The sequence below is a fragment of the Cavia porcellus genome, unplaced genomic scaffold (genome assembly GCF_034190915.1).
Source record: "Cavia porcellus strain 051 isolate PalLab524CR breed Dunkin Hartley unplaced genomic scaffold, mCavPor4.1 scaffold_11, whole genome shotgun sequence".
NCBI classification, from domain to species: domain Eukaryota; kingdom Metazoa; phylum Chordata; class Mammalia; order Rodentia; family Caviidae; genus Cavia; species Cavia porcellus.
The window spans coordinates 29024153-29050692 of record NW_026947494.1 but is presented as its reverse complement, the minus strand read 5'-3'; the positions used below and the strand labels follow the sequence as shown (position 1 = coordinate 29050692).

Here is a 26540-nt window from a genome sequence, read left to right as displayed (position 1 = left end):
CAGGGGTTGTGAGGAGAACAATTAGAATCAGGACACAGAATTTATAATTATTTTATGATGCTCATCCAGAGTTAAACACAAGGAAGCACAGGAAATCTATCTTCAACACTAAAGACCCAGAATATTCAGCCAGGAGCCTGGATCCAACAGCAATGTCCTGCATGACTCCAGATGAAAATCTAGAGCCCATGACAATGCCTCCCATGAGTCCCACTAGAAGGCTAGAGCCCAAAAGAAGGACTCACACTAGTTTGTTTTATGGATCTGCACTGGGAAGGCCCAAAGTTCAGTGCTGGAAGCTAGAAAGTATATGCCAGCAGGGTGAAGGAGCTGTGCTGGTAGGTTGAGGGTTCTACACTGGAGCCAAGAAGTCACGCTCACGATAAGGCTGCCCTGAAAAATACCATAGCTATCCTAACAACAGGAAGTATCCAAGCTCCTCCAATGATAAGAACAGTCGAGTATGTGCCAGAAAGCCACATGACAAGTTTCTCCTAGAGATTAAACAGCACACATCTTCCCCTCTGAAGCCAGGAAGTGATGCTCAATGTAAGGACCAAAGTTCCTCCAAATGGAACTACATCCAATCTCACCAACAAAGTCCAAGCTCCTCTGATGATAATGGATGAACTTGTATTGAGGAAACTAGTCATGATGAGCTCCTCCAGGAGAACCAACATCTTGAAACAGCAACAGTTAGGAGAACCTACAATGCCTAAATCTTCTTCTCCATGTCTCTATTTATGCTGGCAACTTTCCTCAGGTGGGCCATGTACACTCAGCACCATGTTGATTTAATTCAGCTGATATTAAGCTGACCACTAGTTTTTAACCATAACATATTTACTCACAGATCTTCTACTTCTTAAATATGGTACCATCTATTTGGTTAAATATAATACCATCTAAACCAGACTGTGCTGATTGTCTGTGGACTCTCTCTAGATTAGCCATGCTAAGTAAGACTAGCCTTTAAGCACCTAACTTCTAACTTGAAAGTTGAACAACCAACTCACTCATGTCACAGTCCAGCAGAGCTCAGAGTGGAACCCAAAGCCTCCCATCTATTTTCTGCACGAGCCATTAGGTTCTTGAGCCCCTCAACTTCGTCTCTTCCTTGTCATTCTCATAATGGGAGGGAGAGAAAACAGGAGACAGAGAAAAAGAATGAATATGTAAAAGGTCAGAACTAGACTAGAAGTGTATTCTTCCTGCTCGCTTTCAAAATCCACAATCACCTGACCTATCTAGTTATACAAGACAGTGAATTGAACTTAAATCACATGAACAGGGAAAAAAGGAGAACAAATTCTGATGGACCCTACAAGTCTTAACCACTCCTGTGATGCGACTCCCAGTATCCTGACTGACGTGATAATGAAAAGCAGGAATAAGAGAAGAAAAGAGCCTCTGAAGCATTCTTGAGAAACTTTTCTTAGAATTGTCAATTTACCAAAATGTTCATACAGACATTTGCCATGCTCCAGAGATTCTCCCGTCAGGCAGCTGGCCCTAGCACTTCGTGCCAGACACTGCTGAATTACCTGGTTTCCTCTCACAACAAGCCTGAGGTAGAGACACTAACATCATTTCTTCTTACAACTGAAAACACTGAGATGAAAGACTCAAGAGTTGTCCAAGGTAGCACAGGTGGTAAGTAGTATATGGAGTGAAAAGGACTCGGCCTGCTTACCAATATGTTAAAAGGGAGGTTGGCTGACATTATCTGTCAAGTCTTTTGGTTCCTTTCAGATCCATAATTCTATGATTCTGTAACTCCTGACATTCATTTTTTCCTAGGACAAAAAAAAAGCAGGCAGCCAGAAAAGTAATGCCAGTAAACCAATAATTTATCTTTTTAATTTTAAATTTCCTCATCTCTCAAGCCCAAATTAAAATATACACAGCAGATACTGTTTTTATAATGCAATAGTAATTTATTAGAGCAAAGCAAAGTTGTTCTATATTTAGTTGAATAACATATTTAGCAAGAGAGAGAGAAAGGTAGAGACACAGAGAGGTGGTGACAATGAGAGAGACTGAGAGAGATACAGAGATTCTGCTGTGCAAAAGTCATTTTATAACTGTATTGCAAAACATATGTCCTCCTCCTCCTGTGCTTGCCCTGTATTAGTCAGTTCTGCCGTAGTAACAAACAGCAGTGAGGTCTTGGTGACTTACAGCAGCATTCACTGTTCATTCACTTTGCATAAGGACTTTGCTCAGCTGCAGGACACTTGTGCCCCTGCTAAGAAGAGCTGGACTCAATTGTGCTCATAATACTCTACCTGTCTTTCATTTTGGAATCCAGACTGAGGATAAAGTCACTGTTTGTATACTCTGAAGGTATGTACAGATCAAGAGCAAGACTTAGCCAAATAGTGTGGTTTAGTGGAGGCATCTGGTTAGATGCAACAAAAACAGTCACAATCATTCACATCCCATTCGCCAAAGTTTTTCACATAGTCAAGTCTGAATTCATTAAATTGGGGTATATGCACTGCAAGTGGGTGCATCAATATATCCTATGTGTCCTGTATGACTGAGAGGGAAAATAGTTGTACACAAGCATCTAATCAACTCACAGCTCCACAGCCTCCATGCAAGTTCTAAACGCATTGCCCATGGAGAGGCAGCCTCCACTGGCATTTCCTATTTCTATTCCTTTCTGATACAGCTAGGGCTCTTAGACTTCAGCTTGAATGAGGATCACCCACGTGCATATTAAAAATGTTCTTACTGGGTTCCACCCTTGAAGGATTTTGAGTCGTTAAATCTGAGGTGAGCAGAAGCAATCAGAACAGACTAGAAACAATGCCCCAAGAATACCAACTGCTTCTGGAGGGTCATCCAGCATTATAGTCATCTTTGGTAGCAGAATGTGCCTGTGTAACCTAATGTTAGGGGAAAGATTCCCAAGTTCCTATCACCTATGATCTCAAAGTCCTCACATCTGTTCTCACTCCCCATACAGGTAGAATTTTGTACTCTTGGGGCTCTTTGAAGGGCCAGTGGTCTTTGTAGCCACTTGATGTGGAATAGGTGTGTTTAACAAAGACCTCAGAATTCAACTGCTGACTTCCTCTCCCTTCATATACCACTCACTAAGTATATGATATTAGACAACTCCCAGCTCCTCTCTGGGCCTCAGCATTCTCATCTGTATGCTGAAAGTAATCGCACCTACACTTGAACCTGGACTGTGTTCAAGGTGAAGCGATCTAACAAGATAGTGCATGGCATACAATGTGTCCTATATAAAGCCTTGCTGATTTTATTACCATGGTTCTAAAAACACTGGAGATTTTTGAAGTACATTTGTTATTTTCAGTCACATCCCTTTGAGCTTCAGTTTCCTTGAGTTTGAAATAAGAGCAATAATGTACTCATAATAATAGCTGTCCTGCACTCTGCACAGAACTATTATAAAAATAGAATGTAATAAGATGTTCATTGCTTCATAAACTATAGACTACCATAGACATGAAAGTTTTGTCATCTTATCTTTGATGTTGTGAATTTGAGACAAGACTCAGGGTCCCAAGTCTGGTCTATGCTGCTGCTTTGCTGCCTGTCACATGCAATGGTGACTGAGTGGGTTGCCTTCCTGAGCCTATTTCCTCTCCTATCATATGACCTCCTATTGGAGGCATTATGTTTTAGGTGCCATGTTGATCAGTGGATCTCAACCCTGGCTACATGTTAGCATGATTTAGGAAACACTTGTAATGACCATGTCCTAGTCGGCTCAACTCTGAACCAATTAGAGTCATCCATTGATATCCACAGGGTATTTAGGAACTCCTGTGAATTCCAAGACTCTTCAATAAAATGGCATGGTATTTATATATATAACCTACACTATTCTCGCTTAACTACATTTCTTGATTACTTGTAAAAGCTAATACAAAGTAAATGTTAGATAAATGGGTCTTATGCCATATAATTTAGGGAATGATGACAAAAAGTCTGTATATGTTCAATTCACATGCAGGTTTTTTCCAAATATATTCAGTCTGAGCTTAGCGAATCCAGAGTTGCAGAACTTGTGGATAGGGAGGACGAAGCAAGTCAGAATCACAAGAGATAGAATATATGAGTCATCCTTAAAGTGTCCTTTCTTGTAATGTGAATGTGGATTGGAAACCACTGATGTGAGTGGAACCGCTCTGTAAACTCCAAAATACAACGTACAATTACAGGTGCTCCATTATTGTTATTCTTGGCTGATGATGCCATAAGGGACTAGTTCCTCTGGGAGTCAGGCCAACCATCTGTCCAAAATGTGCACTGGATGAGGGAGAATTGCATTTCAACCAGTTCCTATCCTTGCCTTTACACCAAAAAGGCCAAGTAAAAAAGTAAAATCTGACTCAGATAAGAGGTTTTGCTAGGATGTCGTAGAAAGGAAGTATAATTGGTGTAATAGGATTTGGAAGTGACACCTACAGCCACAGGTAAACATTCAGTATTTGCTTTATTAAAGTGACGCCAGAGCAAAGGCACATACAACATAATGCAGTGATTTACGCAAATTAGGTTCAAAGCAAGACCTTTCTGTGGGAGTCCTCTGTGCAGCGTAAAACCCAAGTCACTTTCATCTGGATGATGCTCTCTCTGCTAAGCATCTGCTGCTGCAGGATGCAGCCATCCTCTTGTACTACATACGCTTCCTCTTCTGGGTCTCTTCACTAAGCACCAATTCCCCTTAAGGGATCTTTGAGCTTTATGGATGAGGAGAACAAGGGTGTCTAAAGCCAGAGGTGGGCAGTTTTCATACTATCTAGTAACTTTCACTCAGCCATACTTTCTAAATAAAAATTGCCAGATTTGAAAGCAATGAGTACTTTATATAGAAATGATTCCCTTGTGGAAAGTTCCACATATTTTCCACCAAAAGGTATTTTAAAACAAGGAATAGGAAGGAAACTGCCCAAGCAGCAAGAAAATGTAAACTTGATAAATTTCAATAATAAAACATAATAATTTTTGATCAGATGAGCAAGGATTGGCCAGTCAACACTCCCAGATGCATGTGCGAATACACCACATGGGCCATCAGGAAGGAAACCCTCATGGCTGGGGGCACACATTTGCACAAAGCTAATTAGTGACAGGGCAGAAAGAGCTAAAAGCTTCATCTATCCATCTTCAGACTAGGATCACTTGGCACTGTATCACCTACTCTCAATGTCTTCATGAAGAACTGGCTGCCATGTTGCTCAAAAATTACAGAGAACACCGATTCCAAGTATCACTTTTAACTACAGTGCATGACACATTCTGCTGCACACAGATGTCCTGTTCCACAGTGTGTTAGAGTTACACTGGTTAAAGTCATCCAGAGAAACTGAATCAATAGAAAAATTGGTATATAATGATGAAAGGAAATTTGTTAGTAGAATCACAGAAACAGAGGCTAAAGAGGTCTTTAATGGTGGGCTGCATGTTGGAAGGTGTTGTAGCTACAGCAGACAAGAAGGATCAAGGATACAGCACCAATCTGACACCAAAGACCTGCAAGCTCTCTGGACATTCACTGGTATAAACTGCATTGAAAGACTGAAAAAAAAAAACAGAGGCTGATAGCTGCAGGTGATGGCAGCCAAAGATACACCTCTCGAGCAGACTGGAGCTTTTCAAAGAGTTGTACCCACTTCCTTCATCATTTCCTTTTATTCTACCCGGCCACAAGGCTACTGGTTAGTGCCATCAGCAGTGAGGGTGGGTCTCCTTCTCGGTTTGCAGGCCTACATGCCAAGAACCCTCTGAAACATTCCCAGACATTCCCAGAACTGTGCTTTACTAACCTGCTAGGTGTTTCCTAATCAATTTGATGTATCATAATTGACTGTCACACAAACCTTAATGTCTTGTACAGATATATTCACCTTGAAGGTTTCACTGATACTTTTAACCATTCAGCTTGTATACAACTGTCTATATCTTTAGCCTGATGTGAAATATTTAATTCCTCTTTTCCTTTCCCCACCATGAGCACATTATGTCCTTGTTTCCCAAGTTAAATGTAGACATTCTGTATTGGAGGAAAAATCAAACTCCTGGAAACTAAATGGCAATATTCCTGCAAATAAAGGGTCCTCACCTTATTGTTTCAGGTTTAGGCCATCTATGACCCTTGTGGAGCAGGGCAGGTGAGGAGACCCCACAGGCAGAGATCTCCAAATGAAGCACCTAATGTATTGCTTGTCCTTTAAAACAATGGAACAATGTACTCAAAATTTACTTACAATGAGACATTTTGCATTTTTTAGGTCAAGAAAGGCACTAGAAATTTAATTTAGGTAAATAATCAGAAGGCATGACAGGCAGTGTGCTAATCCTGTGTAGTGGGCAGGTGAAACTGGTGGGGTTGTGAGGGTACAAGCTTTCCCTATCATTAGCATCTTCATCAGTCTTACAATAGACCCAAATTTTCCAAAGCCTAGAAACAACTCAAATGCCCACCAATGGTAGAAATTAATGTATAAATTATTGCATTTCTTTCATGAGAATATGAATGAAGTTGAATGAAAGAAAGTGAAAATGAATCTGGCAAAACCACACATAAGAGAAAGAATAAATCATAGAATGTAGAATGACAAGACAGACAGACAGACACATACACACACATACTCCTAAAGTATTTTATTCTATTTACCGTGCATAAAGTTCAAAAGTAGGCAAAATTAATCTGTAGTGTGAGAAGTAGGGAGAGTAGCACTTACTGAGAAAGTTAAGCAGAAATCAGGAGGCCAGAGTTGGGTTTCCAGAAGTCTATTTAGTGCTGTTTCTTAATCTGCATGGTTTAATGTGTACATTCACTTGGTGATAAATTACTGAAGAATAGTTATGATCTATGTATACTTATACTGTATGTGTGAGAGTCTTTAAGGAAATACTTGCACTATACCTGCTTGCCCATCAAGGATTTAGATTTGTTATAGCTGAAAAGAGCCTCAGAATCCCTGCCTGGCACATGAAGTCCATTTCTAGGATTAGAAAAGCCATGAAGAACAATGGCATATAAGGCAAGAAAGGACAGAGACTGTGATATGCAGACATCACCTGGTACCAACTCTTGGGAACAAGTCCCACAAAATGGGAGAGCCAAGACTGCTGGCATTAAAGATTGATTAGCCCAGGCACTGGGTGGGCCAGCACATGCAGATGAAGCCTAACCTCATGGGTTGACACTGTTAGATCAGATCTGTCATTATTAGCTCTCACAAGGCCACACTGCTTCCTTTATGGCATGCCCTCTGTAATGTGGCTAGTGGACCTGACCCAGGCCATGGGACCCTGGCCATGACTTTCCATCTAGGGAGAGTGGTTGTAGTTTCTCAAAAAGGCCTTCTTCCAGGATGTGGACTGCTGGACCTCATTCTTCACTGTTGGAAGTAACTTGACTGAATGGAACAAAATAATGAAGGGAGGCTTTGGAAAAAGCCAGTTTAAACAGGATTCAGTATTGATACAGAGCCACTCAAGGAAGAGTGGGGTGCTCTTACCCTATTACATGAGAAGGAATTCTTGAATAAAATAATAGGAAGGAACATAAAGACAAGTGATTTATTGTCTCAGGATTTAGAAAAGAAGAAACAAAGTCATATAGTCATGGGCAAGTTGTGAAGGCTTCACACTTGTGAACCTGTCTTCACATTTAAGTTGAGCGTTTTTAAACCACAGTCATACCCAAAGAGCTAGCAAGAAGCTAGGCCTCAGCTGATTGATTGTCCTTGGACTGGGTATAAAAGGCTGATATTTTACTAACTAAACTCCAAATATCTGGAGAAAATCACAGCTATAACATCATTAAAAACAGGTTGTAAACCCCCAAAAGATGTTCCAGTCCAAGTTGAATTGGTGAATAAGGAGGGCCATGTCCATTTTTGATCAAGCCATTGCAATGAGGAATGGGTGTAAAGAGACAAAAGGCAAGTTTACACTCATCCTAGTGTCTGCCTGCCATAAAAACTGGTCAGCAAATCAGCTGGAGATGCATTTATGCATTTATGGAGATGCATGCAGTATCTGATGAGAGTTAACATTCAGTGTAGCTTCCTGAGGGAAGAGCAGTTCCCATTATCTTCATCTCTGAAGGTTTAGTTACCCAGTAGTGTTTCCTTTGCTGGCAACTGAGATACAGAATAAGTTGGGAAATCATCGTGGAAATACAACTGCAATATGCCTACGAGACGTCTAACTAACTCCCTGGCATAGAGGTTTTAGGAATCAGGAAGTATGTGGTAGTGATCTATCCCAGATAGGTCTCGAGAAATCTAAAAGGGAAGTTGTTTCTTTTTATTACATAAAATGCTTCCTAAATGATTATTATAGGAAAAGTTCTAATTAGCAGAGTTGCTCCAATCTTGCCCCAACATCTAAAACAGTATAAGCAAATAACCTAAATCTACTGCCGGTATTCACCCTAGTCCCCATCTCAGCATTTCTTGTTCAAAATATATAGAGCCGTGCTCTGGTAGAGCTGTCAGGGCTACAACTGATCTCACTTGAAAGGTGTTATTTATGGCATGCTGATCTCAAGCATTTTGATGCAATGCCCAAAAGGTTATAAAGCAATAATATAGAGAGTACTCAGTTCATGGGCGGAATCTCATTTCCAAGCCAGTCTGAGATCACCAACTGTCAGGACAAAGAGCTCTTTCTGGATTATATGTACCTAAGGAAGCTGGATTCAAAAGTTAGACAACTTTTGAGACATTCAAGCAAAAGTAAAGTGGTAGCTGAGATAATCTCTCAGCCCTGGTTTTTTCTGTTCCTGCCAGGATTCCATTCCCACTCAAGGATTACAGTGTTGCTCACCTCAGGTTAGTTCCTTCTGTCTCCTCTGCCTCTCCAACACAGAGATGGGAAAATAATTTCAACCTCCATCACAGACTTTCCACAAATTGAGAATGTTAATCCGATGCTCTTAGATTTACAAGAACGCGGTACTCTCTTCCATGAGTGTGTGGTTGACAATCTGCCACACCTTGTATGTGCTTTCGTTTCCTCATCTGTTAAAATTGGATGCTGGTGGCCTGTACTTACTCATGGGGCTACTTTGAAGACAAATGAAATTCAAATGATTTAAGGTACTTAGTTCAATGTCTCTCCCATAGCAGGTGCTCCAGAAGTAGTGGGAATGATTTAAAACCCACTAGGAGTCATTGACCACGTAAATTAGAGGACACTGAGGGGCTCTAGAGATCATGTGGTTTAGAATGTGCATGCTGGGAGGGCATTTGGAAGGAATCTTGGAGAGGCAAATGAAAGGTCCCCTAAAGAACACACAAGGCTACTTCACAGGACCCGTTAATGAACAAGATTCATTATCAAACCAAGAGCTTCAGTATAAAGAAACCTCTCTTGTCACTAGGATTTCTATTTCTGCGTATGTCTTACAAAAAGCAGTGGTAGGTTCAGGAAACCTTCAAAGATTGTCTGTTAAGTGATACACAGGGGAAGATGGAGAAGCACCCACCATCTCTGGAAAGATGAGCAAAAATTTGATCTTGTTAGGGGCTCATTAAACCACACTCAGGCATTTCAAATGTCCTAAGATGGAGATCTTTGCCCCTGGCTAGCTTCCCTTGATTTACAAAAATAAAATTACAAAAAGGGGAAATTAAAGACATGTGTTTCTGAGACTTTACACTTATTTAACCAAATCTATTGTTTTCTGAGATTGTTTGAAGTCCAATAAAACTAATGAGCCTTTTAAAAATATCTTTTAAACTCCTTTTTTTCTTAGGACATTTAGAGGCTTTCAAAGTTTTGTCCCAAGGGTAAAAATAATAAATTAATAATAAATTTCTCAAAACTCTCAACCCCTGAAGGTTCAAATTATACTTAATGCTCCAGACCCAAGGGATATAAATTATTACTATAGTCTATTATCTCTTTTTATGAGGTTTTACAAAAAGGAAAAAGAAACTACATGGAAGGTCATTAGAGTCCCTTGTGGGATTTGCTTTATAACCATGTCCAAAACCCAGACTTCTGGAACTTTCTCAGCCAAACCTCCAGAGGAAGTCCTTCCCACCTCCCAGCTTGGCTGTATCAACTGGCTAGAGGGAGTCTCATTGAGAATATTGACTTTTGAGGCTGGATTATTTTTGGCTGGTGAATCAGAGCACTCCTAGAAGGGTTCTCTTGTAGTGTATACAATCTATGTCACATAAAATGGGTGATGTATTATTAAATCCCTATAGGATGAAAAGAGAGCAATTTTTTTCAGGAGTGTGCAAAGGAACCAACCCACAGCGCCCCTTGAACTCTGTACATTGTCATCTGATGACCTCTGGTGGTGGAATTTTTCCCAGCTTGGGTGAATCAATGCTGAGCCAAACCACCCCATGCTACATTTTCCTACATTCCCTTCCTCTTATTTTGTCATTCACGTTACGCAAGGAGCAAGAATCAGTTGCAGGCACCCAAGACAAAGTGATACATGTGCCTCACCAGGCTGTCATTTCACAAAAGTTACTTGGTGCCCTTCTCTTTCAGGGATTCTCTGATATACTTCCTATAGCAAGAAAAAGAAGCCAACATGCAGGAAAATGTGACACGTGCAGTGGTTTTCACCCTGCTACTTTGTCTCAACATCAGACTTCTGAATGGTGAGTAAAAGATGTCCCGTTCACTTTTGTTGCCTGGAATTTTACCCAGAGTGAAAAGGTCATCGAAGCCTTGCAGTGCAGTTATGAAAAATTATAATGTTGTTGTCGTGTGTTTCTTTTAAATTATTTGCATACTTTTAAAGAAGGAACTAAGATAGATCATGTACAGATACAAGTCCCCTATGATAAATGTGATCATTATTTATTTCTAAATTGTACCAATAAATTCATTTTTAAAAATTAATTCAGACATGAGCTGGGGATATAGCTCAGCAGCATAAGTGCCTGCCTAGCAAGCACAAGGTCTGGAGTTCGATTCCTGGTACAAAAAAAAAAAAAATAGTGCAAACAACTAGTGCAAAATCTTGTCCTTGGCGTTCTGCTTTCAGTTCTCATTTTGAGATTGGAATGAGTCAGCTCTGAGAATGATAGCACCTGAGTTCCAGTCCAGGTTCTGTCAATTTCTAGCTGTGTAATCTCAATCCAATTGCCTACTCTCTCTGGGTTCTCTAATTTTCAAAGTTAGCATGGTGAAAAATCTTTAATAACCACAAAAGGATGTAAAAGATTGCTGTTACGTGGTGGGAATTTGGTATGCCCAGCACTGTTATTTGTGCTAATAGAAGAAATAAAATCCACAGCTAAATTAGAAAGTGTGTGTCTATGTACTATTTCTGTGTATCTAGCCCTTGCATTTCTAGACGTGACTATTTCTATATGTACATGTGTGTACATTGACTCTTTATGATGCTTGATTACAAATGTTTCTCTGTGTGTGCCTGTGTAGGTGTATACTCGTGTGTGGATATATGCTTGCGTGTCTTACTATTTTCATGTGTGCATATCATATGTAAATGTATGTAAGCAATGTGTACTGCTATAAGTATATCTCATGTATATTTGTGTGTATTACGTGTTTATGCATTGTTATAGTGCATGTGTGTACATTCACATGGGATCTACATACCTGTATTGCAGTGCCTGTGTAATTTTCTTTATGTGTCTGTATATTGAGACAATCAATTAAGTTTACGTATTTTGTCTAAAGTTCATGAAGGGAACAACTGAATAATTTTAATTCCACAAATTTACCCTCTTCTTTTGAGTTCCCTAAAAGAACTATTAATGATCAAGAAAATGTGAAAGACAAGCTTCTAGACAGAGAGAGAAAAAGAGAGAGGTGAGAGTAATCCATAAGACAAATTCTAAGTACTCAAATGAGCAACAGTCATCCAGATCGGCTTCCAGTATGCTCATTACTGGACCGTCAATATTAAGGTTTTATAAACAAACTTTTCTTTCTATGTTACATGCTCCCTGAATAGAAACAAATAAAAGAAACCTTCATTTTTTCCATGACTCCAGAAAACATTGTCTTGCAAGAATCTTCCTGGAAGATAAGTAATACTGCAAATATTGCTAGAGCCAAAGCTGTTCTAGACTGACACAGACAGTTCTCAGGGAGGCCTGTAAGCCATAATGTAGCTCATTTCCAACAGACGTGACCAGCCTGGTGCCCTGGACTCCACATCATGTCATCCTATTGAATTCTTGTTTGTGATAAGATTGCCTGGAGACCCCTTTTCCCATCCGTGTCTACTCCTGAAGCCCTGGTACTTTATTAGAAGTTCTGGCCTAAGATCTGTATGTGGATGAGGAACAAGGGCAGAAGAAAACAGAAAGGATGCCCTGAGCTTCCAGTGCCAACCTGAGAGCTCTTGTGTCTCTTCCTGACTTCTGGACTAAACACTGGAACCTCAAGCTGGGCAAGAAGGAAAAAGCAGGTAGAGTTACACAGTCAGTTACCCTTGGTCTCCCCAGCCCAGCAGTATTTGGGCAAATGCCCACAAATATTCTTCCTTTCTCTGAACCTAATGGCCAAGAAAGCCAGCTTTCCTAGAGCTCTGAGGATTAGTCCTAAAAATCTTATCCTGGTGGCATTATATTTTCACATCAGCTCATGCAGATATTACAGTCTGGGAGCAGATACTTCTCTTATATAACCATAGTGGTTATACCTCAGGAGGAACAGTCATCTGTCCTCCCTCTTACCATGTCTCTTCTCCAAAAAGATGCATAGAATTAAAAAAATCCCTTTGACACTTCACCACAAAAAAAAATCTGAGAAAAACAAGGAGAAAATATGAGGGAAACAAAGAAATTACAAACCAAGATTCAGAAATGGTAACAAGGAGGAAGAGGAGGTAAGCAGTGAGACGAGGTCATCAGGTCAAAGCTGAGTGAAATCAAGGGAAAGGGAAGGAAAGGCAGAGACGAGGAAGGGGGAAAGGAAGCATTTGAGAGTCACCCAGACAAAGGGAGCAACAGTGATACAATAAACAAAGATCGAGACAGAGTAGAACTGGCAATGTAAGAATGGCAGAAAAATGGAATTTGGGAAAGCAGATATATCAGAGAAAAATGTGTTGGCAAAGCATGCACAGGTTGCTTGTACCTGGTGAAGAACTCTTTGTATGGTTATCTTCACATTGAGGGTAGGTATCAGCCTTCTAGACTATGGAATTCTTCAATCCCCACATATCCATCTTGTTCCAAGGTTCACTCTTCATTGAATTTCAGTTAATTATTAGTTCTCACATAAGCTATTGGTATCTCCATCTCAAAATGCAAACATACCACCACCACCACCACTCTCTATCACTATCTCTATCTCTGTCTCTGTCTCTGTCTCTGTCTCTGCCTCTGTTTCTAGCCCTATCTCTCCCTCTCCCTTTCTCCTACCAACACCTGTGTACCTCAGAGAGAAGAGTTACCAGAAGCTGGCACTTGGCCTTTCTGACCACAGTAATCCTAGATCTACTCACTCCAAAGCCTCACTCATCAATGGCCTGGATGCTGTCAGTTTGTGTATATTAGCAGTAGAACACTCAAATTGTGGAATAGACCTCAACGCTGACTCCAATGTCTGTGGCTTTTCTTTTTTAGGAGAGTCACCTCCCGGAAAACCTGTCATCTTTAAATGTAGTTCTCCTGAAAAAGAAACATTCACATGCTGGTGGAAGCCAGGAGCCAACGGAGGACTTCCCACCAACTATACACTGACTTACTACAAGGAAGGGTAAAACATTTCTCTCCTACCATACTCACAAGAGTGTCTACACACTCCTGGCCAAAGTAGTATTAGTTCTGTTTTAATGACCATACTCCCCTGGATTTACACCAGTCAGACTCATATCACCGGAGACAGAGAATCTAATTGTCTGCCCACCTTGCCCCATTGAGGTTCTTTACAATCTCTCTCAATCCACATAAGCCCATCAGCCACAGAAGCAATACAAAATCTGTAATGTTATAAATCACCTCTTCCAAGCTTAGGTTGCAATCCAACATCCCATACAAGTATTTTCTAAGTCCTAATTAATCCTAAATGCTTATCTATTACCTTGTGTCATTTATAATTTCTTGGTAAACAAGTTACTTTTGCGATACAAGATAATTGTGTAAATAAATACCATAAATCTTTGACAAATGTAGTACAATAGATTTTCAAATTCATTTCATGTCCAAGAAAATAAAGAACGCATATCAAAAACGTGATGAAGAATTTTCCTTATAAACTGCTGATTTGGAATCAGGGTCTTCTGGGGGGGGTGAATTTGGATGTAATGTTGTCACGAGGACTAAAGATCATCTCTGGATGATAGTATTACTAAACTCACAAGGAGACCCTCCTGTAAATCTTGGAGAAGCTGTATCTTACACCAAAAAAGAAAAGGTGTATTTGTAGTGGAAAGAGCTGGTCCACTTTGTGATGACTACATTCAGTTGTACAAAAAGCTGTCCTGCAATCTGGAACACAAAAGAGTATCATGCAAACAGATTTCAGGATCTCCAACTGTTAACCAAAATTAGATAAGCCTCTGTACCTTTGTGGTATATCTGGAATTGAGGTTCCTAAGTCAAAATGTAAGAACTCTAATGAGCTACTTCAGACTGAACTAGCTGCTTTCAAAGTCACTTTACTCTGTTGCTGACTTAATACTACTTGAAGTTTATTGATATTAGTTTGGTTCTTCTGAATCCTCTTTTGCAAATCTAATTCAATATGTATGTACAAAAAATGCTGCCCAGTGAGAAAGTCCTGGTTACAATACCTTGGTTATGTAAATGCCTTGGCCATTGACAGTGCAAAGATTTATTGGCAGGAAACATGTATCACAAAGCTCACAAAAATATTAGTAGAAAGGAAGGATCGATGAAAGACAGAGAAATCGAGACTCCAAAACATTTTTTAACCCTGTTCTCTCCCTTTTTGCTGTGGGAAGAGAACAGGGATCTATTCTTCTGCTCTGGTGTTTGTATGTTGAATATCTGGTGGTGTTGATCTATAAAGAAATAAAAATGAGCCTGGTTATTATTTTTATTTACTCCTAATATTTTACTGTCTTCCAGAGAGGATACCATCTATGAATGTCCAGACTACAACACCAGTGGTCCCAACTCCTGTTATTTTAGTAAAAAGTTCACCAGTCTGTGGTCAGTGTATATCATAAGAGTATACGCTACTAACAAGATGGGAATCAGTGCCTCGGATGAACGTTTGGTAGATGTGGCTTACATAGGTAAGAGGAAAAGCAGTGAGTGGAGGGTTTGTTATTCCATGACTTCTAACCGAATTCAGTTTGAATCTTCTTGGCTTATGGGTGGGTTCCCTGAAACAGAGGTGAGACTATTCACATCTTGTCCACTAGTATTTCTAATTAATTTTTGCCGTTGTGTTATTCATGGCAGTTAAGTTTGGCACTGAAGACCTTTGTGTTCTTTTCTTTTCCCTTGACCCTAATTTCCATCCTACTGTATCCAGCATAAATGTTCTATGTGTGTTTCCTGCCCTCACACTGCACTCTCGTCTTCCCCGGCAAACTTGAGATTTCTTTCCATTTTCCTTTTGGAATATAGAGCTATTTCATGAAGTAGCAGCTCTTAGGAGAAGTTTATCTGGTTCTGCTTCTACAGAAATTGCTTTACCCCAAATTCGTGTCTTAGGAACAACCTAAATTATTATTTTACAAATAAAATGTTGGGAAACAAATAGTGTTACTTGGGCACCAGGCTGAAGACCAAAATTATAGATACAATGTTTAGTGAAGGTGTTAGCCAAATAGAACAAACTCAGCCTGAGAGATGTTCCTGGCTTTGCATAATCAACAGTAAGCTGCAGGCAATTGGGCATAGCTACAGTGGCTTCTGTAATTAGGGAGGAGATAAAATGAATCTTAGGACAAGAGATGGCTTGTCCAGGACTGTGTTCATTCTTGTCTTGGGTAATAATCTGTGAAGCTAACTAGTTTCAAGGTCATTCAAGTCTTTCTGATTTACCTAATTCCACCCAATAAGGAAAATCAGGCTGGGATCCTCCAGTATCCATTTCTATATCATCCTCCTGGCAAGAGTGGTTGATTATAAACCAGAAAAGTTTCTACTACCCTGGTTCAGACTTAAATATTTTATCTTCCAGCAAATCACTAGAATGAGCAGCAGGTTAAAAATTGAATTTGAACTTATTTCAAGAAAAACAAAAAAGCAATTCCACTGACAAGTAAGAATAAAATAAATTTTGACTGTATAAATTCACTTGAAATGAGATGTCTTTAAGATGATAAGCCATTTTTGTAGGCTCTTTCTTGAATTTTCTTGCCCTCGAATGTAATATTTGAGCATGAAACAATGAAAACAAGGAAGGTTCTGAGATGAGTGACTGTTATAATGAATTTGGTCCACAAAATTAGAGGCTCATTAAAGAAAATGAGAATGCTTTAAAAAATGAAATTGAGATGTGTGTATAGAGTCAATAAGCTTTGATTCTAGAAATCAAATTCCCTGCTATGTTGCACTGGAATATGTGTTAGATCACATTTTTGAAAATAATAAAAGAAGTGTTCCTAAAATATTCTAAACCCTGTATCATACATCATTGGCAAATAAATGCACAAAAATTGATTCCTTTGTCATTGTTATTGTTGAGTAATATTTAGCTAAGGTAAGAACTCTAAAATGGTGTGAGGCTATTTTGGGGCTGCTGGGGGCTATTTTGCCTCCCACAAGATTTTTAGCAGTGTCTGGAAATGGTTTTGAATGTTGAAACTTAAAGAAGATAGGAATATTACTTACTTCTGATAGTTAGAATCCAGAGATACTACCTAGCATCCTATCATGTGTCGGATAGTCCCTTCACAACAAAGGACTGTCCAGTGCAAAATGTCAGTATTTCTGAGGTCTAGAAATTTTGCCATATGGATTCATTCTGGACACCTTGGACTTTTGTACATGAATTTTTTTTTTATTAAAGGTATTGCTGACTATCTGTATAACTTAAAATATTAAAATGTCTATTATATATATATACATACATACATATAAATATATATATACACATATATATACATACATACATATAAATATATATATACACATATATATACATACATACATATAAATATATATATACACATATATATAACCAGGAATTGAACTTACAACCTCCTGCTTGCCAGGCACGCACTGTGCCACTGAGCTATCTCCAGCCCCAAATGTTTGCTTCGTGTGTATAAAATAATCTTTTGTTTTTACTCAGTAACATATAAGCACTGAGATTCATGTGAATTTTTTTCAAGTTCATTTTTGAGACAAACAATTCACAATTCCAAAGACACGATAATTATACAGTCTTTCCCCACCTGGCATAAGACCGTTGGGGAAGGTAATAAATGAATGGAGAAAACGTTACTAACTGCAAGGGCAAGACCAGGATGAGCCACGTAAGCACTGCAAGCACCTCACCATAGGGAGGTGTTCCCAGGGCCCGCACTTACAGGAATCTGAGTCATGCCTCCTTTGTTGTTTTAAATTGTTGTAAAATACACATAACAAAACCACTATTTTAAAGTGTGTGATTTGGTGGGTTTAGTTCGTTTATAATGTTTCACAACCATTATCTACTTCTAGCTTCCAGTGGAAGGAAATAACTTATTTAAAATTATTTCCCTATAAATCTACAATTTAAATGGAAACTTCATACCCACTAAACAATTACTACCTATTTCTTCCTCTCCCAGCTGCTAGTGATGTTAGTCTGTTTTCTGTTTCCAGAACATTGCCTAACCTGGATATTCCATGTATATGGGATCATACAATATGTGGCTGTAGACACATTTGTTTATCCATTTGTCAATTGGAAGACATTGAATTATTCCACCTTTTGTTTATTGTGAACAGTGTTGCCATGGGAATTTATATACAGTTTTTACTTTGAACATTTTTTCAGTTTTTGGAATATATATAGAAAGAGAACCTATATAGAGTATATATATTAGAACCTAATATATATTACATTAGAACCAATGCACAATATGGCATTTCTGTTTAAATTTTAAAGGAAATTTCGAGTTGTTTCTCATAGCAACCACACCTATTTACAGTCCCATTAGCAAGGTATGAGAGTTCCAGTTTCTCCATATCTTTACCAACACATGTTATTATTCACCTTTTTAAATTCTAGCCTTCCTAATGGGTATAGAATGGTAGTTAACTGTGGTCTTGATTTATATTTCCTAAAAGATTTATGGCATCTTTTAATAAGCTTTTGGCCATTTTGGCCTCAAATTTGGTAATCTCTGCACCTCTCTTTCCTCAGTTTAATTCCAAGGAGAGCAGCCTATAGATCATATTGTTCCACAAGGTCAAATATAAATTTTAGCAAATACAAAATCTTAGATGACTAATTTTACCTCCTCTAACCTGATTTCTTCTCTCTATAATGGGTATATTAGTAGGATGGTAGGGTGTTGTTGGAGGAATTAAATGATGCAGGGATGGTGGTTTATGTAGGTCATATGTAGTGAGCACTCATCTTACTGTTAGGAATTCTGTAAATATCTGTAGAGTGAGTGAATGGACCAAGAGGCTACTAAGAGGTCCATAAAGGGATCATCACCAAAAAAGCTCAACCTCAAGGTACATTTTAATAATATGTCTGGAAGAGCAGATAATATTTAACATTCAGAGTATTATAAACATTAAATGTGAAATGTAATTGATGAACCAAAGATGTATCTGACTTTATTTGGTAGAAGTGAAGAATACACCAAGAATGAAACCTCAGCTGCGCACATTACGGTTACCATACAAACTTTAGCCTAAAATGCAAATATGAGAGAAAAAGCTCTTGTCTTCCAGTAGCTCACAATGCAATAGAAAAGTGGGCTAATAAATAAAAAATGCAATTCATGATAGGAAAAGCTGGGGCCAAATAAAGAGTGCAACCAATGAATGCAACTGGAATTTCTCTTATATCTATAGTTGAGCCAAATCCTCCTAAGAATGTGACTTTGGAAATACAACAGCCAGAAGACGGAAAACCATATCTATGGATAAAATGGGTCCCACCTACCTTAGCTGACACAGCATCTGGCTGGCTTTTACTACAGTATGAAGTTCGATTAAAACATGAGAAAGCAGTTGAGTGGGAGGTGAGTCAAACAGAAGTCTTTTGAATAAACCATGTCTTTTAGCAAGATTGAATCCCACAACTGAGAACACTTATCCAATTAGTAGACCACCATATATCTCCTTATGCAGACAAAATCCATCCAGATATAGAAAGGCCTTCTCGCCTCTACTGGAATTGGAAAGGGTTCATCTTTTGCTCTCCCAGAGATAGTCCTTTGCACTATAAAACTTGCTTCTCCTTGTTTCCCACCTTCCTTCCTAAGTATATCTTAGATTCTGACACCCATGAAAGCACATAAATTACATTGAGGGAAGAAATGGGCATATCCCAGTGTGTTCTACCTATGGTCAATGGCTGTGTTTGTAAAGAAATACTTTAAGGTACTTCAATATAAAGAAATAATACAGTATATTACAGGAAGTATGATATTCTATCTCTAAATATGTGTCTTCTAGAGGAGACATTTCCAAACATAACCAAAATAATAGAACCATGCATAAAAAGATTTATTTATATTCATTTAACAACATGAAATATCCAGTCCACATTTATCCTCCACCATGTGTTTCAAAAATAACTTTCACATCTGCTCTGTCGAACTAGAATCCACTTCAGGACCACAGGTAGTCTTTGGTCACCATATCCTTTTGGTTTTAATGCACTCAGAGGGCTAAGTCACTTAATCAATAGAATAAGCCACCTTTTCCATTGTCAGATTTGTTCTCCGTGGTTTCATTGGCTGATTTCTCTACCTCTGCATTTCCTGAAACCAGACATTAGTTCTTGATTAGATTCTGTTTGAACAATTTTTGCTGTATGTGCTTCAGAGGTGATATGTCCTTCATAATGCATCATATCACAACATGTGTCTGGTTAAACCATAAATGATGCATCACATAGATTTAACACCAGTTAATAATCTTTCAATCAGTTACTTCCTTGGAACTTAGAATATTTTTTTCAATTTTATTATCCCTTCTATATTTATAATGTTAATTACTTATAATATTATCTTATCTTGCATGAAGTAGAATTGACAGTGTGTGGAATATTTGTGAGGGTTTTTTGAAATATGGTTCTAAATGGAAGAATAGAAACCAGTTGAATTTTTTCACGAGAAAATGTTATTTTTTTAAGTTTTCATTGAAAGAAAGAAAGAAAAGAACATTAAAACAGCAAAGTAGAAAAAAGTAGAATACAGAATTCAAAAAAATTAACAAATCGCTAGTTGGCACATTACATATTGTTGTCTTAACAATAGTTGTTAAAGTTACAAAATCAAAGCATAAAAAGTGGCTCGACAAACATTGACAGTACAATCTCTTCTGTTCAATGATCTAATAAATTTAGTAATATGGTCATCTATCGTAAACACTACGCATACTGTTATATCCTTCAGCACACTTTCCTTCCTTTTCACTTTTACAATATCTGTTATACTTTTTGAATCCCATTATTCTGTTAGTTATTATTATTTTTTACACTAGAAAGACAATGTGATATTTACTAGTGAAGGTCTTGTTTATTTCACTAATAAGGATATTCTCAAGTTGCCTCCATTTACCTATAAAGGCCTCAAGATCATCCTTTTTATAGCTGAATAGTATTCTATTGTATAAAAATACATTTTTTTCATTCACTCTGTGGTTGATGGACATTTTGGTTGTTTACAATATTTAGCTATTGCAAATTATGCTGCTATGAACATGGGTGAACATATATCACTGTGACATAACCTTTTTAATTTTTCTGGGAAAATACCCAGGAGGGGAATAGCTGGATTGAATGGAACTTCCAATCCTAGTTTTTTGAGGAATCTCCATACTGATTTCCACAGTGGTTGTACCAGTCTGCACTCCCACCAACAGTGGAAAATATTTCTTTTTCTGTGCATCCTCACCAACATTTGTTGTCAGTTGTTTTCTTGATGGCAGCTATTCTTTCCAGGTTGAGATGAAATCCCAGTGCTGTTTTAATTTGCATTTCTCGAATGACCAGTGATGATGAACACTTCTTCATATTTATTTGCCATTTATATATCTTCATCTGAGAACTGTGTGTTCACCTCCAATGCCCATTTTTGGAAAGGGTCTTTGAATTTGAGGGCTTGATGTTTTTCAGTTCTTTATATGTTCTGAATATAAGTCCTTTGTCTGAGGGATTATTGGCTAAAATTCTTTCCCATTCTGTGTATTTTCTTTTCTTTTGAGGTGCAAAAACTTTTTAGTAATATGAGATCCCAGTTGTTGATTCTTTGAAGTATTTCCCATGTGGTTTGCATTTTACTCATGACTACTCTCTCTACCCTTATGTCTCCAAGAATTTTACCTACCTTGTCCTCCAGCAGATTTAGTGTTTCTGTTTTAATATTTAGATCCTTAATCCATTTTGACTTTAGTGTACGGTGATAGGCATGGGTCTATTTTCAGTCTTCGACATGTGGAGAGCCAATTTTTCCAATACCATTTATTACAGAGGCTATCTTTTTTCCAGTAAACATGTTTAGCTCCTTTGTCAAATATAATGTAGCTGAGTGTCTTTGTAGTACTGTTTGCATCTTCCAATCCATTCCATTGATCCTCAGGCCTATTTCTTTCCCAGTACCATGCTAATTTTATTACTGTGGCTTTGTAGTATAGTTTCAAGTCAGGAATTGAGATGTCTCCTGTCTTGTCTTTGGTGCCCATAATAGCCTTTGCTATTCTAGGTTTGTTCTGTTTCCAGAGGAATTTTAGGAATATTTTGTCTAGATCTGCAAGGTATGTTAATGGTATTTTGATGGGGATTGAATTGAATCTATATTACAGTTTGGAGAGTATGGCCATTTTCACAATGTTAGTTCTTCCGAACCAAAAGCAAGGAATGTCCTTCCATTTTCTAGTATCCTCTTAAATATCTTTTTTAGAGTAGTATAATTTTCAGCATTCAGGTCTTTTACATTCTTGGTTAGGTTGATTCATAGGTATTTAATTTTTTTAGACGCTATTGTGAAAGGTGATATTTTCATAATTTCTCTCTCAATGAGTTTTTTGTTTGTCTACAGGAATGTTATTGATTTTTGAGTGTTGGCTTTGTATCCAGCTATGCTGCTGAATTTGTTTATTACCTCTAGTAGTCTTTTAATGGAGTTTTTGGGGTCCTCTATGTACAGTATCATGTCATCTGCAAATAATGATAATTTAACTTCTCTTTTTCTTATTTTTATTCCTTTTATTTCTCCCTCTTGTCTGATTTCTCTTGCTAATATTTCCAGAACTATATTTAATAGGAGTGGTGATAGTGGACATCCTTGTCTTATTCCTGATTTTAGAGTGAAGGCTTTCAGTTTTTGTCCATTTAGTGTAATGTTGGCTGTTGGTATGTATGGCTTTTATGAGATTGAGGCACATACCATCTATTCCAAGTTTCTGTAGGGCTTTTATCATGAAAAGGTGTTGGACTTTATCAAAGACTTTTTCGGCATCTATTAAGATGATCATGTGATTCTTATCTTTGGCTCTGTTGATGTGGTGTATTACATTTATTGATTTGCGTATGTTGAACCATCCCTGCATTCCTCGAATAATCCCACTATACACCATGAGATGTATAGTCTTCTTGATGATTTGCTGTATTCTATTTGCTAGTATTTTATTGAGAATCTTTGCATCAATGTTCATTAGTGAGATTGGTCTATAGTTCTCCTTTTTGGTTGGGTCTTTCCATGAGAAAATTTTAAAACAAAAAAAAAATAGAACTGAAAAAGAAGAACAGAATAATGAAAGCATGCTGTTTTCTAAGTATGGTTTTCCACCCTAATGCCTTCCATAAGTTATTATTTAGGGGAAATTTTCCTTCTTCATGACAAAATTCAAAAGCAACTTTCTCCTTGTTGTTCCTCAGATATATTTTGCAGGGCAGCAGACAAATTTTAAGGTTCTCAGCTTCTACCCAGGATACAAATACCTTGTCCATGTTCGTTGTAAGCCAGATCATGGATTGTGGAGTAAGTGGAGCGAAGAGCACTCCATTGAAATTCCTAGTGGTACGTAAGTGTCCTGATTACCTTTTGCTTGTACTCCTAGATATTTTAAATGGTAAATTTGCATGCCTGTAATCCCAGCACTCAGAGGGTTGAAATAGAAGGATTACTGCAAGATCAAAACCAGCCTGGACTACAAAGTGAGCTCAAGGCCAGCCTGAACTACATAGCAGAAACTTGTCTCAAAAGACCAAAAAAAAAATGTTTTTTGCATGTAATTACTACTAATAGAGAAACCATTTTCAACATTAGCCAGAAAGATAAGCACAGATAGATTTATAATCTCTTTACCAAACACACAGATATTTGGAAGAGTTTACATCACTCCCTGGCTTCCTGGGTCACTGTCACTGAGGTTCTGTTTTTAGCATAATCTGTAGGCATGGCTCAGGGGATTTAAGGATTAGTCATTCTGTCCTCCCCATCTGTCTCATCCCCATCATTTAGAGGATCCAGTCAAGACCACCATGTAATTCTCCCAGAATTTATAAGGTATCAACTCAGAAGTGAGAACTGTTTAGTCTCTGAAAAGAGTTTTATGTTAGTCTCTTAACCAAGGCACAGTATATGATTTTCAGTGCTAACAAAATGCCATAAATATGTGTTCTTGTATTCTGTACCAGAGCAAGTCATCTTGTATTTCTAAAGTAGCTTACAGTTTACAGTGTCTTTATCTTGCTCAGTATCTCCAACTCTCTCATGTATTAAAGCAAATGTAATTGCCACTAGGAATTAAAAGTAAGGAAACTGAAACTCAGTGAAGTTAGGAGTCTCACAGATCAACACTATGAAGTCCAGCTCTTCTGACAACTTGTCTGACTGAAGTATGAGGGGGTTCATTTGTTTGGCATTGGAAAAAGCACTGAACAACTAAGAGTCAGGACATGCATCGACTTTTACCCTGGCTTACACTAAATAAAAGCAGTGGTATTAGGAGCAGAAAGCCTGTGTTCTAATCCCAGACTGCTACTCAATAGTGACATAACCACTTATGGACTTCTTCACCTGTGAAACAAGGCAAGACATTGTAAAAGCTTAATATGATTGTTGGTATTTAGTAACAACTTGGTAAGTGTTAGCTTTTATTATCATTACTGCAATTGACCGTGGATTCCTCCCTTAAAGATCAAATAAAAGAACATGTGAAAGGATTTTAAAATGTGCAGAATATTGTAAAATATGTTCAACATGTTAAAATGTTAATAGTATTGGAAAAAATTAAACCTGTCATTACACATACACTGAAATGCTCTTTATGTGAAAAGACAGTGAACTTGTGTTCAAAGTTACATGCGGAGACTGGTTTGCTTCTAACGATGTCGTCTCTTGTGGCTGTTTGTTTTTTAGACCTCAACATGAATGACGAGACCACATGGATCTTTGTGGCCATTCTCTCTGCTGTCATCTGTTTGGTTATGGTCTGGGCAGTGGCTTTCAAAGGTTACAGGTACTTCACTATCTTTCAACCCTGGAATAATGGCAAAACAATAATATAGATTCTCCTTTCTTTTGAATAGTTTCTTCCTAATTCACAATATCTATTTCATATTTTGGGTCCTATTCGCTTATTCAGCTCAGAAGAAAAGAGAAACTATGATGGGGGAAAGGGAAAAAGAAGGAATGGAAGGGGGAAATATATATATGTTATATATGTATGCGTGTATATACAAGATAGTTAAGATAGTTATACTGCTAGTGTCTCTTAGTTCACTGAAAAGTTTGTGCTAACATTATTTGTACAATATCTCATGCCTGTACCTTGTACGCAGAGTAACTACTCTAAGGATAGCAATACATTATGTAAATGTTACTCTCCTATTATCTTGTTTTGAAATTCTGTTTGTTTCTTTTATAAGGATGCATTTTTTAATTTCATGGATTATTTATAAACTATTTTCAGAATGTCTTTTCTTGGTTTTTTAAATAAAATTTTAAAAGTAATATGGACATGATGAAAGTATGGAGATAAATGAAAATTTCATTTTAGCCATTAACTTGCAGTGTGTTAGACCATAAAAAATGTTTTATGAGTATAAAAAAAGTTAAAAAAATGACCCACTTGAAGCAGGTGCTCTTTCCATCAAGTGAAGACTCACAATTGTGAAACAGTAAAAATTTGATAAGAATAGCTAAAATTAAGAAAAGCAAATAATTCAGATAATCCACTAGCTCATAATCAGCTTTCTGAATTAGCCAGAGCAAATTTTATGTAGGTCTCTGAGATTATTATCTTCATCATTTATTGTTAGTTTCATACAACTCCGGAATTTTTCATGTAGTAACAATTATTTAAAATCAATCTTGTAAAAATTGCTACGTGAAAAGATGAGTCACTTTTCTAATCTCTCAAATGATTTTATAGAATGATGACCTGCATCCTTCCACCAGTTCCTGGGCCAAAAATAAAAGGATTTGATACTCGTCTGCTAGAGGTAAGCACCACAGGCAGAGACTGCATGTGAATCACTGCATTGTGGTCATTAACTGTACGTATGTACACACCTTGCACATTAAGCAGGCTACGCCTTCATCATTGTTCTCTAGCTTGTGCCCCTCATCAGCATGTGTGTTAGCAGAAAGAGGAGTGAGGGAGGAGGGTGTCAACTATCAGATACTAACAGTCAGAGGGTATGGAGAGAAAAAAATTTTTTTAATGCATGGTAATACTTGCTAGATTTAGGACTGCTTATTAGCGTACAGAGAACTATTTCGAACAAATAGTCAACTTAGTAATAGAGGAAATATTTTGATTCCTGTAAAACAGGGACCAACAACCACCACTTACGTCATACATTGGTAGATGCTGTCACTTGAATGTTCTTTGAATAAGGCCATAGTAATAGAATATTCTGTCAATCAGTTTCTTCAATCAGTGAAGATTGGGTCAGTCTAGTGGGAGCTGCTAAGACACGTTATACTGAGCCAAAGGAGAATCAAAAGTTAAATGTATTTTGAATGAAAAGGAAGATTAGTATATTTTTTACTTCTCTCTCAGTTGAAGTGTATGGTTTCAATTTGACCTTAACATTAATAGTGATTCGTTTTAAAAAGACAGTACCTTTATATAAAAACAAATTCCAATTGATCCAGTTACTGAGAGGTTGATAAGTAAGTCCCAGAGAATTTGATTTGTCTGTCATTCTTTTTGGTTGAAAATATCAATGTAAGAGCTGGAGTTTAGGAGTTTGGGCTCTGGCCCAATGCTGTTTCCCCACTATCTAGTCTAGCATTGATCTTTATAAAACCAGCATCAACATCTCACGAGACTAAATTAACTACAGTGTAACTCACATCTCGACCTTCTAGTCATTCAGACTTAATGATAGTACAGCTAATTTGAAGATGGAAAAAAATGTAATATTCTCCCTTTCACTAGCTCTAATCCTCAAAACTTCCCACCATTTTAAAAGTATTATTAGTATTT

The 26540-nt window shown here is 37.8% G+C and overlaps 1 protein-coding gene across 4 annotated transcripts in view; it reads left to right on the top strand.

The window, feature by feature from the left end:
- Prlr (prolactin receptor) overlaps positions 1 to 26540 on the top strand; it is a 159462-nt gene that overhangs the window by 123880 nt on the left and 9042 nt on the right. For 3 of the 4 annotated variants that reach the window (XM_003470174.4, XM_063258059.1, XM_063258061.1), the window contains exons 2-8: positions 10513 to 10625; positions 13572 to 13704; positions 15039 to 15208; positions 18945 to 19114; positions 22978 to 23119; positions 24464 to 24563; positions 25479 to 25548. In XM_003470174.4, the coding sequence (XP_003470222.1) occupies positions 10556 to 10625; positions 13572 to 13704; positions 15039 to 15208; positions 18945 to 19114; positions 22978 to 23119; positions 24464 to 24563; positions 25479 to 25548 (855 nt within the window). In that variant the 5' untranslated portion in view covers positions 10513 to 10555. Of the gene's footprint in view, positions 1 to 10512; positions 10626 to 12143; positions 12410 to 13571; positions 13705 to 15038; positions 15209 to 18944; positions 19115 to 22977; positions 23120 to 24463; positions 24564 to 25478; positions 25549 to 26540 lie in introns of those variants that run through there. The other variant, XM_063258060.1, reaches the window with a different exon arrangement.